Source organism: Corvus cornix, chromosome 7 (genome assembly GCF_000738735.6).
Source record: "Corvus cornix cornix isolate S_Up_H32 chromosome 7, ASM73873v5, whole genome shotgun sequence".
Lineage (NCBI taxonomy): Eukaryota > Metazoa > Chordata > Aves > Passeriformes > Corvidae > Corvus > Corvus cornix.
Genome location: NC_046337.1, coordinates 10,619,165 through 10,636,461, shown reverse-complemented (window position 1 = coordinate 10,636,461; position 17,297 = coordinate 10,619,165). Strand labels below are relative to the sequence as shown.

Here is a 17,297-nt window from a genome sequence, read left to right as displayed (position 1 = left end):
GGCACCCCAGCCCCTTTGCCAGCGGGAGTCAAGGGACAGCGCTGGCCCCAGCAGTGCAGACACCTCACCTGCACTGCAGAGCAGGGCAGGCGAGGACTGAGATGTGCTCGGGACAGAAATTAAAATACATAACTCTTCTTTTTACGGGAAGCTACCTAGCCCCAAATGGCAGGAAAATGTTGCTGCTCCTGCCCCCCATCCTGCCTGAAACTCACTTTTTTCAGTCTTCCTCACCACCTCCACAAAGCCTACTTGCTCCTTCAGTTGAAAGGCCATGGACAGAGGAGGTCAAGAGCGTGGAAATTGAGCTTTTTCAGCTTAAAACAGCTGAGCTGCCCTTTTCCCAGCAGCATCCCAAGCTTGCTCTCTCTGACAACTCCTGAACTTCAGTCTGGAAGTGATGGTGCCCTGAGGAGCAGTTGGGAAGCTTAACGGAATGAAAATATTTGCCTCTGGGCATACTTTTTGGCCAGGTGGTAGTGTCTGTGGATGTTGTGTAACACATAAACAGCCAGGCCGGAGATATTTGCAGTGAAGGACACATATACCAGAAATTCAGCGTGTCCCAAATGTATCATTTTATTAAGTGCAGGCAGATAGTTGATGTAGCCAGATCTGTGTTGGGGATAAGTGGCTAAACACCTCAAAATTCATCAAAATGCTTTCTGCGTGGGAAAAAGATGCATTTGGGGAAAACTATTCAGCCAGTCTGTGTACAGTAATTGGAATGAGAGGGGCACAGCATTGGAGACTCCTGCCTTCCCTCCCCTGGGAAATACCCTTTTCCAGATGGTTAAAAAAATTTGCTTACATCAGGCAATGTCCTAAACTGCCATTTGTATGATTATTTAGGAGAGCATAGAAAGTATTAACTAGTTCTCCACCAACTTTGGTAAAGACTGATACCTTAAATACTTCATGGCTTTCTGTTTTTGCAGCTGTGTTCTCAGTACACTCATAAAATCCCTCCTAACCTATAACAGATTATAGGGCATTTGGTTTTTAGCTGCCTGTGTAATGTCTTCTCAACTAAAAGAAGTCAGCTGGAAGCTGCAAGGTTTTGTTTCTCAGCTCTGCCTCAGGCTCCTGTTAATTGGTACACTTACATGTAGTGTTTACTTTTACCTGTAAAGATTGAAAACGTTGCATTGGCAGCAGTGCTGCGTCCCTCCAGTGTCCTTGAGAGGACAAGTACTGAGGTACCTGGGAAATTCTTTGGCAAAGGTGATGTGCATTTTAAAATACAAACTTCTTTTTTTTAGTAGGACACACACAAACAAATTTAACCAGTTCAATTATGCCAGTATAGTTTGTCAGCTGCCCTGACACTGATTCCAGGGGCAGTGGGTGCACAGGAAGTACCCAGGGGATGTTTGCTGTGTAGCCAAGCCCTTGGGGCTCCATAACTGGGCAGTGCAAAGGACCAGGGCATCCATCAGTGCCAGACAAGACCTGGATTTTTCTACTTGCAGATCCAGCATCTCCTACACAACTTACATCTGATCCCACCAGCCAGATGCAGCTAAAATAAAACAGAGACACTTTACCAGTGAAACAGTGTTTAATATAGTTAAATTACTTAAATAGATTTCAATTTCCATGGGAAATCATAACTGTATCCATTTTTGCAAGATCCAGAGTAAAAGAGTGTGTGAATACCCCTTGAAATGATCATGACACACTGTCAACAATCACAGCTAGAGATACTGGGGACTTGAAATTTCATTGACAACACAACTTCATAAGATGAATCAAAAGTTAAGAAGACTGCAGACTTTCGGAAAGCAGAGAGCAAACCTAAAAGCAAGTGTATGGCATGAAGATAATGAAACTCAATGAGGGACAAAGGGGATGGGAGGTGGAGGAGGGGGAGAAAGGCTTAACAGCGTGATGCAACTTAGGTATTTTGCAAACCAGGAAAGATGTAAAGGAGCAAAAGTATAGTACAAGGGCAGACTTGGCAGTTTTACAGAAGTCAATATACTATACTTTTCAGAGATGTTTCCTAGTGGAAGGGAGAAGGAAAGGGGCGATGCCATTTAAGCTCATGTTTAAATGGCTTAATGCTTGGGTCATGCTTAGCAATAGAGCAAATTAATTAAGACAGGTCCATGGATTTTCACTTATTCTCATTGTCGAGTATGAAAAAAAGAAATTGCCACCACCATAGTGCAATCATTATGCTGTGAGTACTACAATAATTCTGCCCTGAGAAGAGTGGAAAACAAGTTTATTAAATGTCAAAAGACTGGAGTAATTTTTAGTGCTAGCCAAATTCAATATCAAAACTTTCCCCTCATAGAATATAAAAAATATAGCTTTTTTAAAATTATTTTCTTTTTTTAATAAAATACCAAGGGATTTTTCTTTAATAGTTAAAAAAGGTACATAAATGGTAACAGTGAACTATTCAGAAACCCCCCCACTAGTGATAAAGATGCCCAACACAGTATCAGTGTCACTATTTTAAGGTCGACCAGCTCATATACACACTTGCCATCATAATTTTTTTTGAAGATCACCTAATTCCTGAAAATTGAAAATCTGTGAATCAGTTTAAATAAGTGCTTACTACAGGAAAGTCAACTCGATGCTGCAGCACATAGTTCCTTGTAATCACATGGCAGTTACAATGTCAGACAACTCTCAGCTCAGCAGGATTCTATTAAGACCATCTATGAAAAATTATTTTTTTAAAATAAAAGTTCAAATGAGCTTTTTTTCCTTTTCTCATAAGAGCTCCTGTTAAGAGTTAGAAGATTAGGTTAGAGCTCTTTTTGACATGTTTGATACCGTCTCAGCAGCTAAAACTCAAAGGTCCCGTTTCCATTGGGAAGCTGCCACCCTCCGCTGGAATGCTGCATGGAACAACTCTGTGACTACCGCGGGTTTTTCCTCTTCTTTGGGGTTGTAGATTTTTCTGGATTTTCATTTTAAAATGCATGATTCAGCCTGGAAACTCACCTGTTTGTTGTTGGTTGATTGTATAGTGATAATCTGAAAACTGCCAAGTCTGTGTTCAGAGTATTACGCAGAAAAAAATTACACAGAAGTCTACAGGTTATATACACCTCCCCCCACACCTCGGTGTGGACAGCCTGCCTTCTAATTTATATATAATTTACAAAATATAGAATTTGGTATATCTGTTAGATCTCCATGTTTTCAATATTACAAAATAAAAAATACAAAAAAACCCACAACAAATTTCAGGGGAGCTCCCCCCACAAAGTGTCTCTTGTTTACACCTAGTCTTTCCCATGTAAACTGATAGATACCAAAGAAGAGCACAGACGACTTTTTAATAAATATGGTTGTAGAGCCATCTTCCTTTATCTTGATCTTCCCCTTCATCAGGTGTGCCAGCCCCACTCAGAAGAGCAGTCATTTAGCAATGGAGAAGAAGGGAAAAGAGGGGGTCGAGGCTATAATGTCTTTTCACACTAAAACATTACCAATGCCCTTCTAAAAGGCCTTTTTGTGTGCTGCAACAGTGGGTGTCAGTTTTGAAAGCCCATTCAAAACAGCTAATAAAAGCACAGTGGTACACTTCAAATAGCTGGCAGTATGGGATGGAAACATTATGGGAGTGCAAATCCATTCCAAAATAATGCTTTGTAGTGAATCATACATTCCTTCAACCAAGTAAATGTTGTGTTGCGTCAATAAATATTTAAATAGCTTCTTATGCCATCCTGTGGTAGCAGCCTTTTTAAAAAATGCCGAATTCATGTCTTATCTGTGAACTCTGTAGTGCACATCTTTGGTCAACTTAGCACTCAGCCAGGAGCAACTCCAAGGTGGTTTCTTTCTCTTGCCTTTCACGATGGGTGGCCAAAGAATTTGCTGATACCAGCTCTAGAGTCATGGGGTGAAAATTCAACCGAGCCACATGTTCAGCTTCACTGCCAAAAAATTATTCTCCGATTCACAATCCTGGGTAATGCAAAATCCATCTTTGTGTGGTGCTGCAGTTGCTGCTAACTAATTGGAGGCCCTTCATTTAGAAAGTAGGTGGTCATTTCTCCTTTCCCTTTGACCTTTATGACCCCTCGATACTCCAGCTGGTAGTTGTTGGCTGCCAAAACCTGGTACATGTCCGTGGTTACCTGCAGAATAAACGAGAGTAAATGGATGCTTGCCATGTCTTCCACACAGTCTTTCCATCTGCTTTTGGAGGAATTGATGGACAAAATTAAAGTAGGATCAACTGTTTTGTTTCTTAAGTCAATCAACATTTGCACGTCAGTCACTAACTGAAATGTTGGCACAAGTTGCTGAACAAACACAACCATTAGAACCTGAGAAAGTAGAGATGTCACACACACGTCACAACTGGGAAAACTGCTTTTAAGGAGGTCACTGAATAAAGTGTAACAAATTAGTTGCATTTTTAAAAACACACCAGTAGTTCAGTCTACTCAGATGCATTCATTGTATCACTGGAGTGGCAGTAGGAAAACAGGTCAAACTTACTAAAAGAATCCTCAAAAATTGCGTAGAAGTTACACAGTGGATGTACAGCTTAGAAAGGGGTTGTTTTTATGAAGGAGAAGGTAGTGGGCAATGGGAGAGAACTGATCAAATGGAATACTCTAACCAGTATCCAAATGTCTCTGCAGATGCTAGTCAAAAATAATCACTTGTGCTGCAGAACAACAGAAGTTTAAAGACCAGATTTCCTGAGATATTTATTTATTGCAATGTATTTTCTCATCCTTTTTCAGGTGTCTTTACAGACCATCTCATAGGGAAGCTTAAAGAGTGATGCATAAATAACAATGCAATTAACTGACAGGCAAGGAAACAGCGTGGCTGCCCCTCTTGGGCTTTACATCAGCTGCTCTATTTTTATAACCCTTCAGTATTTTCCCAAGGAATGACATTCTGTTACTGTGGACATTGGCTCAGCAAAAGCAGAACAGTGGAATTGAATCACTGGAAAGGTCACGTCTGAAGGCCAAGGAGATGTGTGATTATCAGACAGGTCCCATTAACCCCTTAAACAATCCTCTTTCTCTGTTGTGTATCCCCATTCTGCTGATGCCTGGACCCTTGCTGGCCTCACACCACACATGGCACAGTGAGCAGCAAAGTGAATTACAGAAGTACATATCTGAATCAGGCCCTTGGAAAATGAAACAACCACCACACACAGCTGAGCAGCACATGTGAGCAGGGATCAGACAGGACTGTGCTCAGCGCCAGTGAGGCACACGGGGAAGGAAGCTCAGCTCAGCTCAGCTCTTCCACACAGAACTAAAGTGCAAATTTTTAAACAAAGGCTCATTTAGGTAAGTTTTCCAGGGATTGCCTTACCTGAATCCTGTCAGGCACTCCTGTGCTGTCCATTCTGCTGGCTACATTCACTGTGTTGCCCCAGATGTCATACTGGGGTTTGCGGGCTCCTATCACCCCAGCTACGACAGGACCAATATTGAGGCCTGGAAGGAGAGGAGAAATCAGCTCAGATCCATTTGCTTGAGGCAGGTAATTTTTCAGAAAACAAAAACCCACCCTGACGCTCGTTGGTTCTAGCTGTGCTTTACCCTGACATGTAAAGCTATGGCCAAACTGAGGGGAGAGAAAGGTTAGAATAAAATTTGGCTTCTTTAATCCATTATGCCCAAGTGACTGGCAGCTCAGGCTGGATCTGCTCAATCCAGAGCTACTTTCTAGTGCCAGATAATGGGATGAAGTTTGTTTGCCACCTGGCTAACAAGCAAACTGCTCACTTGAAGTCTGTACATACCTGCTGCAATGCTGAGGGCCTGCGAGGCAGCAGCCCAGCACCTTCCAGAACAAACGCCACACTTGACATCCTCACCCTTTTTTTTCTGTCGTTTTTTATTCCCTGACTTGAAAGACAATTCAATGTCCAAGAATGGCAGAGCTGGAAGCACAGGGGCAAAAAAGAGCCCAAGCTCAACCACTATGTAAGACCATGCTGTGATAGGAGCTACTCCTACCCTAAAAAATGACTGTGATGTTTCATAGAGGCCGAAGTGGTCACCAGGCACCAGACAATCAACATCACTGTACAGCCTAATGTAACATCTGTGGTTTTTACTCTCCATAAAATCCCCACCTCAGAATGACCACTGCATGGAATGCTGTGAGCACACGGCCATTACCTATCTTCATCTGGAAGTTGTTGAATGAATGTTCATTAATGTATTTCATTTGGTCCATTAACCTCATGGCAAAATCTGCGAGAGCTTTGATGTGTGTCTTCCCTTCCTTGTCGTAAGTGGAGTCGTTGAGGCCTGAGGCAGCCATGTAGGTGCTGCCAATGGTCTTGATCTTCTCCAGCTGCCGGAATTGGTCTTCGCTTATTATCTGTGTCACAAGAGCAAAAGAAGCAAGTAAACCTTGATGAACACACAGGTGCTGGTAATGTCTGTGCTACATGTCCTGCCTTGCTGCAAGCATTACAAAGTAGTGGACAGAGCCAGGAAGATACAGGAAGAAAGGAGATTAGATATTCGGAGGAGTGACAAGGAAATAGAAGGGATTTCAGTGTGAAAAAAAAAAATAAAACTGAAGACTCCTAGAGTAAGGAGAAATGAACCATGGCACAAGGATTTGATAAACCACCTTCCGTCACGAGCTCAGCAAAGCCCAGCTAAACTCATGGATTCAGTTCACTCTGTTCACCCAGGTTTTCTGTGACTTACTTCATCAAAATCAGCAATGATCTCATTGAGCAGCCTCAGACACTCCACCCCTTCGTTGTTGGCTTCCAGCTCCACATAAAACTCGGAGAAGTTGCTTATGGAGGCGAACATGACAGCCACACACTCGCAGGACTGGTAGTACAGTTCATCATTGCGCCGCTCCTGAGCCAAGAAATGGGCTGCCACATCCTTCGGCAGGATGTTGTGGAGGAGGCGTCTGTTGTAAGCCTGCAGCTCTTCCATCTCCTCCTTCTCTTCGGTGGCCTAGTTTAGGGGGGAGACACAGTGATGCACTTACTCTTTTGGTAGCTGCTCCGGGGAGGGGAAAAAAGCTGAAAATTAACTTGCAGTGAGGGCAGAAATAGAAGGGGGGAAACTGCAAGGGAGAGCAGAATCAGAGAGATGCAGAAACTTGTGTTTTGCAGTGGAAAAATCCATCTCTTCGTGTGCACACATGTATGGAAAAGCAGGCAGAGAATAATGCCAGAATCCAGCATTGTATTTCTGAGCCCTGAACTGGGTAACCACTTAGCTCACCCTTTCCATTGTTTTACCATTTTTAAATGAGGATTACAATGTTTATCTGCTTCCAAGGAGCTTTAATTAATTGTTGCTTCCTCAGTGCCTCTAACTCAAACCACAAAGAGCTATAATTAGAATGATGTCCTGCCACCCAGAAGGTAGACAATCTAAATAAAACCTGCAGTCCTGAGGCCCCCCAGCCATGAGTGCTGGACAGAGCCCAGGCCTGTCCTGCTTGCTTGGCAATCACATACAGTGCCCTAACATCACTCATGGGCACAAGTAGTGAAAACACCAACAGTGAACCCAGGGACAGGAGCACAGTGTGGCATTATCCACAGTGTGTTGGTTACCCAGTACTGCTGCCTGGGGGCTAATGAAGGCTGGACATTGAGCCAGTTCCCACTGCGTAACAGGAAAGTGAATGAAAATGCAAATGTGAATCTTTCACACCCTTAAACACAAAAACTAAAGCTCACTGAACTCTGGGAAACAATTCAGCAGTGAATATGAGCTTCCTATACTTATAAATTGTGTTATATTACATGTTCCTGCAGCAGTAACAGCTCAGGTGCCCAAATTCATTAATCTCAACCTTCAGATGTATAACCCTTTACTATGGGGACCATCCAAAGTGCATTTACAAGGAAAAAAGGGGCTGAAGAAATAACCGGGACGAGAAGCACGGAGTATGCAAAGTACCAGAGAAGAGCAGAGCATTATTAACATGCCCAGTTATAAGCCAGATTCAGATTAAATTCAAAGGCACTTTATCACACTCCTCAACTCGACAGTGAATAGCTCAGTCATTTCATATTAACACCAAAGACCACGTGTGATCCTCCCACACAGCCAATACCCACTAACCTGAAGTTTCCAGAGGAAATCAAGCCTTGCAGTGGATTCCACTTGCTGGGCATGCAAGTACAGTGCCAGGACAAAGACAGTAATGATGACAGGGGTCACAATCTTCAGTGCGACTCGTGTCATCACGGGGGAGCTGCAGCCAAGGAGAGAGCAGAACTTCCCTGTTACTGGAAGAACACAGCCTCGCCACGCCCCGCACTCCCCACTTTAAGGCTAACCAGCCTCTCAGGAAAAGGTTTTTTTTCTTTCCCCTCAAAGCCTGTGTTGGTAAATGGATAAACAATACCTGCAAAAAGCTGGGGACTCTGGCTCATGGGTGCCAGTTTCTAAAGGAGGAGTTGGAAATTGGAAATGTAATCCAATTTCTTAGAAAAGGGTTGTCATCAATATAAAGGCCACTCTTCTGAGAATGGCCACACATGCTCAGGGTGACAACACCGAAATGCTGATAGCCCCTCAGACTGTGTTCACCCTGTCTTCTGCACTGGCTTAGTCAGGCTCCTGAGTCTGGAACTGTTCTAACTCATGGCTTCTCTAATTAGTCACTTCTTAATGGGCTTTGTCATGTAAGTGCTCTGTAAGCTGAAAAGAGCACTAAGGTACATTCACATCTCTTCTGACAAGCAGGCAAATAAAAACTGTTAATTATAAATTATGGAGTTATACAGTATGAAAATATTTTGATAAAACCTTTGAATTGTATTACAAATAAGCCCTGAGGTGTTCTATAAAGCAAGCTGACGTAAGTCCCACAGGAAAGAGGATGCTCTGAGAGTAGCTATACATCCAAAAGGGCAACTCAGTGCACTCAGGGCATCTGCAGTGTGTCGTACCAGCTCACAGCAGTGCACAAACAGCAGACACCGCTGGTGAGTCAATGTGCTGATATTGCACCTTGTGAACAGAAAATACCTACCAACAAAAACCTATAAAATATTTCATGCCAAAGTGACTCACCATGAGGATGTATCATTTGCAGCCACGCTGAAAAAAAAAAGCACAAACACAAGGTCAGTGGAGCGTTTGACTCCCTGCAGCTCTTTTCCTTCCACACATCATTGCACAGCACCTCTGCAGTGTGGCACCTCTAACACTGTGTGGGGCTACAGCTCTTTTGAAGCAGAAAACCACTAAAAGATGGGGGGGGGAGGAGAAAAACGGGCTTCTGAGCTACACTCAAAACTCCACAGAGTGATAACATGACATAGTTAATGTGGGTAAAATATCTAAGAAGCATTAAGAGTGAGAGAATAATTTGGGATTTTAATGTCAGTGTGGGATGCTTGGCAAATGCTTGTGCATCCATCACTACTTCATTAGGTCAGACTGCAAAATTTGACCTAAGGAAGAAAGCTTTGGGCTAATATCTTGTGAGGGATAGCTCCTTTTATTGTGGCATGGAGATGTGTTTAATTCCTTTAATCCTGCTCCCTTCTTCTGCACATTCCTCAACGACAGCTTGTGCCCAGCTCTGAGTATCACACAAAAGGACACTGAAGAAAATCCTTTAGCACATTCCTATTACTACTGGCAATTCTGCAAAGTACCCACGTGCATCAGAGTTGCTGGGGGAGATGGAGGGTGTGTTTTTTGACACTGAAAGCACAGAATGGAGCTTTCTAGGTAGGTAGCAGCTGTCTGAGCTCCTGATTGATTGATTGCTTAATGCTGCTGGCTTTGTTCTTGAGTGTGGGTGGAGTATTAGGTGGCTGAGAACCATGCACAAGCATCTATTAAAACACTATTTAAATGGAAGGAAGGGGTTCAGTGTTTAAATTACTGTAGTGTCATTGATTCAATTAGAACTTTGCAGGCTACAAACGTGACATTAGCCTGAGAATGTCACAGCTCTCTAGAGAGCTTCAGGCCACAGTTTCATGGGGTTGGAGGGAACCTTGCTACACAATCAGACATCTAAATGATCAAAATCAAAATAGCCAAGGGAACCTAACTGGGCATAACATCAAAAAATAAAAGCATAGTGACTCTCTAACCTTGTTTGTTCCAAGACATTTTCTGCAGTTCTGAGCATGGAATTTCTTCTGACAGATTTTGCAACCCACTGTTGTCTTGCACGCAATCTATTGCATGGCTCTTGGCCAGCTCCAGCACTGAACATGTGAGCTTGGACATAGACACGGTTTGGAAAGCCTGGGGACTCCCGCATTAAAGGCTGGATCTAGCTGGAGACACTTCCCACATGCAGCATGATTCCCCTGCTTCCCTGAATCACCACCTGGCCAAGGATGACTGACTGCCCCCCTTATCACTCTCTCTTATGATGGGAGCATGGCAGACCTGACCCTTAGTACTGAGGCTGCAGCTCACTGTGGGTGTTGCTCTAAAATCTTCATCAGGACCTATGAAGTGCAGCAAACCCAGTATTTACAATAACTCTCTGGATAAGTGAGGATGCCCAGTGCAAGCAGTACGGGTGTTACATTGGTAGGTTGTTCCCCCATGGAACAGACATTTCCAGTAGCAGATGGTTCTTTAATTACTGGAAGGGAACACAGAGAGAAGCTTGCTAAATACACTCCTGCTCAAGTGAAGTGCACATTTTTAGCAGGGAAGGCAGTTCATTTTGGAGACAGCTCCCATAGGACTGGAGCATCTCACTTTTCCCAGCCTTGGTGGTAAGGACAGACAGCTGGAACAGAAATGATGGGTTTGATGAACAAATCACGGGGCAAAGCTCTTTGGGCTTCCCTGTGCAAGAACTCAATTTAGAAGATCACATTGGCCCATCACATCTTTAAACCAATGCATTAGTTTTATCTTCTGCACAGGAAAAAGGTTAGACATGATAGCCCTGTGCATCCAGTTACACCCCATGTGTCACACACTGGTGTGGCTGCATGCAGTCAAGTCTAGCAACTCCCAAAGTGCTGTAATCAGCCTTTCAGCTGCTTGCATGCTGGGTTGGTTTGTACACAGAAGTGTGAAGTGACATCTGCATCACTTCTAATTAGTCAGAGTACCATAATGGCTGCAGAGCCGACACTAATTATGTAGCTACAATGGGCACCCAATTAAAGTAGTATGAGGTCATGGTGGCTTTTCTTTTTTTTAGTATCAGCTGGACAATAAGGTCCATCTCTGAACTCTGTGCTACATGCTGAGCTCCCTTTTCCCACAACACACAAATGGCCTTCCAGACACTGAGACAATAAATAGCCATCCACAGTGCTCTTTGGACAAAACAAATTGTCCTGGATTCCACTGGAATAGAGTTAAATTTCTCCCTAGCTGGTGTAGTGCTGTGTTTTGGATTAAGTATGAGAATGCTGCTGATAGTGTTTATACTAAGTCAAGGACTTTTCAGCTCCTTGACAACCCCAGTGAGCAGGCTGGAGGGACACAAGATGTTGGGAGGGGACACAGCCAGGACAGCTGACCCCAAGTGGCCAAAGGAATATTCCATACCATATGGCATCATGCTCAGTATGGGAGCAGGGGGGAAATCTGGCCTGGGGCTGCTGCTCAGGAACTGGCTGGGCATCGGTTGGCAACTGGTGAGCATTTCTATTGTGCATGACTTGTTTTGTCTATTCTAATTAAATTATTATTATTATTACTATTACTATTATTATTTTCTCTCTTTTCTGTCTCATTAAACTGTCTTTATCTCGACCCATGAGTTTTCTCACTTTTCCCCTTCCAACTCTCTCTCCCATCCCAGCACAGGGCAGTGACCAAGTGGCTGTGTGGGGCTGAGCTGCAGCTGGGGCTGAACCAGCACACAAATCCCATTTAGTGAGAGATAATACAGCATCAGAGAAAGCTATTTCTGGGAAAACATGCTAACCTTCTCCACTTTATTACTGACATTCTGATTGTGAAGTGATGTAAATTATACTTCCAAGTGCTGTAATTTCGCTTAGTGCTTGACTTACAAGAATGAAATTATGTTTGAGATATAAAATGCTTTTATTTCACTAATTGTGTTAGAAAATGCTAAATAGCTTCTGCTGATGGAACACCTAATATCTGAAAAAAAGGGAAGAAAACCTCATTCTCCCTATACCTCCTGACAGAAAACTCCATGGGGTTTCCTACCTGATTTCACTCAGCTAAGAAAATAATTTAAGTGATTACTGCCAATGGCAGCGAAAGCTACACTTCCATTAACTGGCAATGCCAGCAAAATCTGTATATCCTTTAATTACTACTGGGCACACAGGAATGCTGAAATCATGGAATATTCATGTGAAGGAGAGGAGTAACCAGGTGCATCAGGCTTGAAGGGTTGATGGTTAATGATGACTTGAAGGGCTGATGGTTAATGACCATACAGAAATTTGAGCAACTACAGAAGCTATTTCATAACACACAAGGTAGCACTGGGAAGGGCCATGGAAATCTCAACCACCCTCCTGTCCAAGGCAGGAGCAACCACAGCTATCAGCCTTGACAAACAGTTCATCTAAATTGGCATAATTTAATTCACTCACATTTAAGTACAATTGTTGCCTACAAGGGGAAATCATCAAAACAAGCAGTTAACACAACAACTCAATTCCCAGCCAGAAACAAAACTTGTGGAGGAGGACAGGCTTGTGGATGTGCCAAACTTGCCTCCCTGGTGTGGCCTCCAGGAGATGGGGAACCACCACAGTAGTGGAAGGAGGCTGCCACTGGGATTAATATGCAACCTGATGACAAACCAGCTTTTGTAAGTAAAAGGGCAACTGTCCACTCCCACTGAACCCAGACCCTTCTGCTGGGAATTGTGTTGAGCCCAGGTGTTACACTGGCTTTTCAAACAAGGACATGTGTCCAGCAACTGGCAGGAGATCACTGGCCAAAGATCAAGCATCACCATTCCACCACCCCAAGCTGGGTTTGATATATCATGGTGGTCCTTTATCCCATCCCTGAGTGAGCTCAAGTTTGTTGGAGGTTTTTTTTTTTCTCATTTGAGAAATGACATTTCTATATTGGGAGTGTAATACCAGAATTAAGAATGACTAACTACAGCTCCTCATTTCTGGAAAAAAGGAAATACAGATCCACTCTGATTCCAGTTATATTCTGTTATTAATAGATAGTTCATTAGTCAAGTCCCACATTAAAAAGCTCTTAAAGTGAACTGTATTCTCCTGCTCTTCAGAGGCAGAGAGCAGCACTGGGAAAGCTTTATCTTCCAGCCATGACTTCTCTGGTATCCTGCACTTCCCTTGCTTGCACTGCCATGCACCTAAATGCCACACTGAAATCACTGTGGGAAAGAAATCAGGTGAAGGTTTCAGAAGTGAAAGGCACTTACTAGGTGTTAGCTGTAACCAGGAGATCTGCATTGTCAAAAAGGTTGACCCCTGGCACTTCCACAATGAGAACATATATAAATTCAATGATTAACATAAGGATCAATTTTCCAATACAGCTGATCTGAAGGAACACAGAGCAGGCCAGGAGACTCAATAAGACACTGTAGGTGAAGTACTGTATAAAGACAAAAATGGGAAAAAAAACAGAAGAGAGATGAGTGTCAGCTGGATAAATCAAAATTCAAAACAAAGGAATCTAAACAGAAGAATAGAAAGGGATTGGTAGTTATGTAGTTGAGCTGACCAAACCTGGGGCTGCCTGTGGGATTCTCCCACATTACAGAAGCTAAAACTGAATGGATAAAGAGGAAATTCAGTGGCATTTTTCTTCAGGCATTATGTGCTTTACACTCAAGAGGTGTGGGGCTCACAGTTGGACACCCAAGGTTGTGACACAGCTTTTCCCTGGACACAGTTACTAAATTAGCTGAAAGAACCACCCAGTTATGCTGGATTAAGTTGTGCTTTAAGGTCAAATTCTGGACTCAAATTTCCATATCTGTACAACACATAGGACCAAGGATATTGGCAGTTCATACTCCTGGACAGATGCCCACTTGAGGCCAACGGGAAAGCCCTGATCCTGCTGACGTGACACACTGGCTCCATCTGCAAGGTACAGGCTGGACAAACGTCCCTATGCCCACCCCATGCCCACCCCATGATAATTTGTCCTGCCAGCAGCTGCAGATGTGCACGTGTGGCTGTGGAGCACCTCTGCCACGCCCAGGTGGTAAGGCAGCAGCTCCTGCCAGGCCAAGAGCTGAGTGTCCAGTATGCCAGTGCTTCCTAGTGTGACTGCAGACTGCAGGTGCCATTTACGGCTCCTGGGAAAGATAGCAGGGATGCAAAATGAAGAGAGGCATGTTATCCAGCTCACCACCTTCCTGCTATCAAATCTGTGAAGACTTAAGCTTCCACTCTGTCTGGACAGGCCTATTTCTGGCAAAAACCCCATATCATGTGCCTGAGGCAATCCATCCTTTCAATGAAAAGCAAGCCCTAGTTGAAGTAGAAATATGCTTATGTTCTGAGCTCATTTATTAATAGTCATCACTGATATATTAAATTAGAGAAAATAACTTGTACAGCTTGTACTTGACTCCTCAGTTTCTAGAGAAAGGGTGGATGTTCCTTGTGACTGAGGGGTAGGATTCCACCATCTCCTGAATGGACACTGGGAACAACAGGCAACACCTGCAGCAGCTCCAACATGTGCCTTGCAGAGTGCAGGGGAGGGACTCCTCACTTCTTAGCCCCCTAAACAGCAGGACCTGGCTCAAGGCTGCCGGAGCAACCTCAGTATGCAAAATAGTTATTCCTCATTGCTTAAAATTCCTCTCTGTCCTGGACCAGTAGTCCATACGAATTCATGGTGGGCACAGACTGTTTCTAGCTCTCCACTGTGCCAGATTCTGCTCCTGGGTCTTTCTGTGGACACACTAAAGCCTCTGCAAGGTTGAAAGTCACAGTAATGGTGGTCTCAGAAACCTCACTGAATCACATAAGGACCATATTCCTGTTAAGTTAAATGGAAATATGTTCAGTAGGATACCAGGACTTTCAGTAGCACCTTGGACATCTGGATGGTAACAGATCCACCATAAATCTGTCAAGTCCCCATAAACCCAGATGACCTTGACATAAATTCTACCTCCATCCTAGACAGAGTTGTTTTTCCTTTTCAATTTCCAGTAGACAACACATGTAACAGCTGTGACCTAAAAACTTGGAGAAAGTTCTTGAATGGCTATGCAAAAAGATTGTTTTATTTTCCTTTGCAAAGTATTCTACCAGTGTGTAAAACCTATTTGGGCTGGTTTGGGTTGTGGGTTTGGGGTTTTTTTTCCATTAGAAGCATTGTAATTTTTTCTAAACAAAATGCCCTGAAGATGTAGGAATTGCATTGCAAATCAAAGCAGACCACTGTCTGGGCAGCTGACCTGTCTGAGGCCAGAACCCACCATACCTTGGGAAAGAATACATAAGCAAAGTTTTTAATCAGGATATAAAACAATGGAGGAAAGGGTCAAATCTATGACTAGACATTGGTTTTCAGAGAACTGATTTTCAGATAAAGCTGAGCACCCACAAACTCCTTTGAAATGACTTGCAGTTCTGCATGCCATTAACGACCTCATGGAGAAAGGACATTTCTCCTGCTACAGGCAGGCCCCAACTATCATAAAAGACTACTAATTATTCAGCCCTGAAGGAACTTAAACGTTAATGTGGATTCATAATAATAACTTCAGACACTTAAGTCTGAGTGTAGTGTGCCAGTCCTGTAATGTCAGTCAGGAAAAACCTTGCTTTCCTCAGAATCACTGAGATTTATTCACACAGGTTTTATAGCCTTTCTCCAGACCAACCTCTGCAACCCATTTTTTTCAAGCAATACCTCTGGAAAGTTGCAGTTGGGCAAAGGACTGTCACAGAATCCCTGCAAGGTGCCCAGGCTGTAGTTGGAAGTCAGGTTGCTGATAAGGCATATGTCCACCCGGTCAGGAGTGATGTTGTATTCAGCAGCCATGCAGCTGGCAAGATCCACAGTGCTGCACATGAACTGGAAAACAAAGATGGTATTAAGCTCCACAGCACAGACAAAGAGAAGAAAACAAAATAGTTTATGTCAGTTAAAAAGGTGCTTGGAAATGGCTGTAGCAACGTACAAAATATGCAACATGAAATCATCAGCTTATGTTTTATTGCATGTGCAATGCCTATGCTTTTTCTCCTCCAAACCATTAATTAACAAAATCCAGGCGCTAGGGAACAGCCGGTCTCTCTCTGAGCCTGAACTCAGCAGTGGTGTCTGATTGCACAGCCAGACCAACTTGGTCCCAAAAGTGCAACTCAAAACAGAGTGGTCACCATGCCCATGAGCTGATCCCTGTGCTCAGAGCAGGAGGCAGCACCGTGCAAGGGCTGGTACAAAGCCCAAGAACACTTACATCCCACTCAGTGTGGTGGGAGTTAAATAACACATCAGCCTCGTGCCAGCCCTTCCCGCAGGTATACGCTTCAGGCTGGCTCCTGCACTTGGAGCAGAAGCATTTAAAGAATCACAATAGGACCTGGGCACAAATCAGTGCCAGGCACATAATGGGCTCTAGGGATGGAGCTGCTGGGCTCCCATTTCTTTTCTGTGCCCAAAAAGCAAAGGCCACTGACCTCAGTTGCTGTCAGTCCTAGGCAGGATGGTGTTAAACTCAGTGGTTTTAAGGGTCACGATGCTGCAGAGCACCAATAAGAAAACAATGCAGAACTGAATAGATCAAAAGGAAATAATGGACATACCATGTTGACAAAGGCAGACAGAAAAACCAGGATAATGGCGAAGACTCCAACTAAGGTGCTATTGGTCCTGGACTGTACAATCTTCTTAGAAAGAGTCTGGAGAGGAACTGGGAAAAGCTGCATGAGAGGGAAAAAAAAAAATCAAAGAGACACATAAAATCCTTGTTTGTTTTACAGATTACAAACTGCATTTGAGCCACCCGCATCCTTCAGCGCAGGTCTGTGTGCCTGCTGCACAGGGGCTGGAGGATGGTGATGGGGGATGGCGGCTGTGGGACAAGGGCGAGCAGAGAAGTGATTGCCTCGTGGCAGCAGGCCCAGCTGGCTCACCAAATCTACTTAGCCCTTCCTAATGGGAGTGATGGCTCCTGAGCCCAGATAGCATGGCTTGCAGGGCTGTGCTCATCCTGTCGTGAGAAGCAAACCACAAGCCATCTGTAACTGAAATAGCCAGGAGCTTGAGCCTGGAAATTACTGGAGCAAAAATTTTAAAAAGCAGAAATGAAAATACACGTCATGATCACCAAGGCGTATCGTAGGACTCTCTGGTGCCATTTCAGACACAGACTGTTAAACAGCCCAGGCCAGCCCAGTGATCTGT

General features: G+C 43.8%; 1 protein-coding gene across 1 annotated transcript in view; it reads right to left on the bottom strand.

Annotated features, from left to right (window-relative positions):
• Nucleotides 1-1,542: 1,542 nt before the first annotated feature.
• ADCY5 (adenylate cyclase 5) overlaps nt 1,543-17,297 on the bottom strand; it is a 205,485-nt gene continuing 189,730 nt past the window's right edge. The window contains exons 13-21 of the mRNA XM_019290188.2: nt 16,697-16,813; nt 15,798-15,962; nt 13,336-13,511; nt 9,024-9,050; nt 8,067-8,199; nt 6,678-6,941; nt 6,135-6,339; nt 5,320-5,444; nt 1,543-4,109 (exon numbers count right to left, since the gene is read on the bottom strand). Of these exons, the coding sequence (XP_019145733.2) occupies nt 3,981-4,109; nt 5,320-5,444; nt 6,135-6,339; nt 6,678-6,941; nt 8,067-8,199; nt 9,024-9,050; nt 13,336-13,511; nt 15,798-15,962; nt 16,697-16,813 (1,341 nt within the window). The 3' untranslated portion in view covers nt 1,543-3,980. The remainder of the gene's footprint in view (nt 4,110-5,319; nt 5,445-6,134; nt 6,340-6,677; nt 6,942-8,066; nt 8,200-9,023; nt 9,051-13,335; nt 13,512-15,797; nt 15,963-16,696; nt 16,814-17,297) is intronic.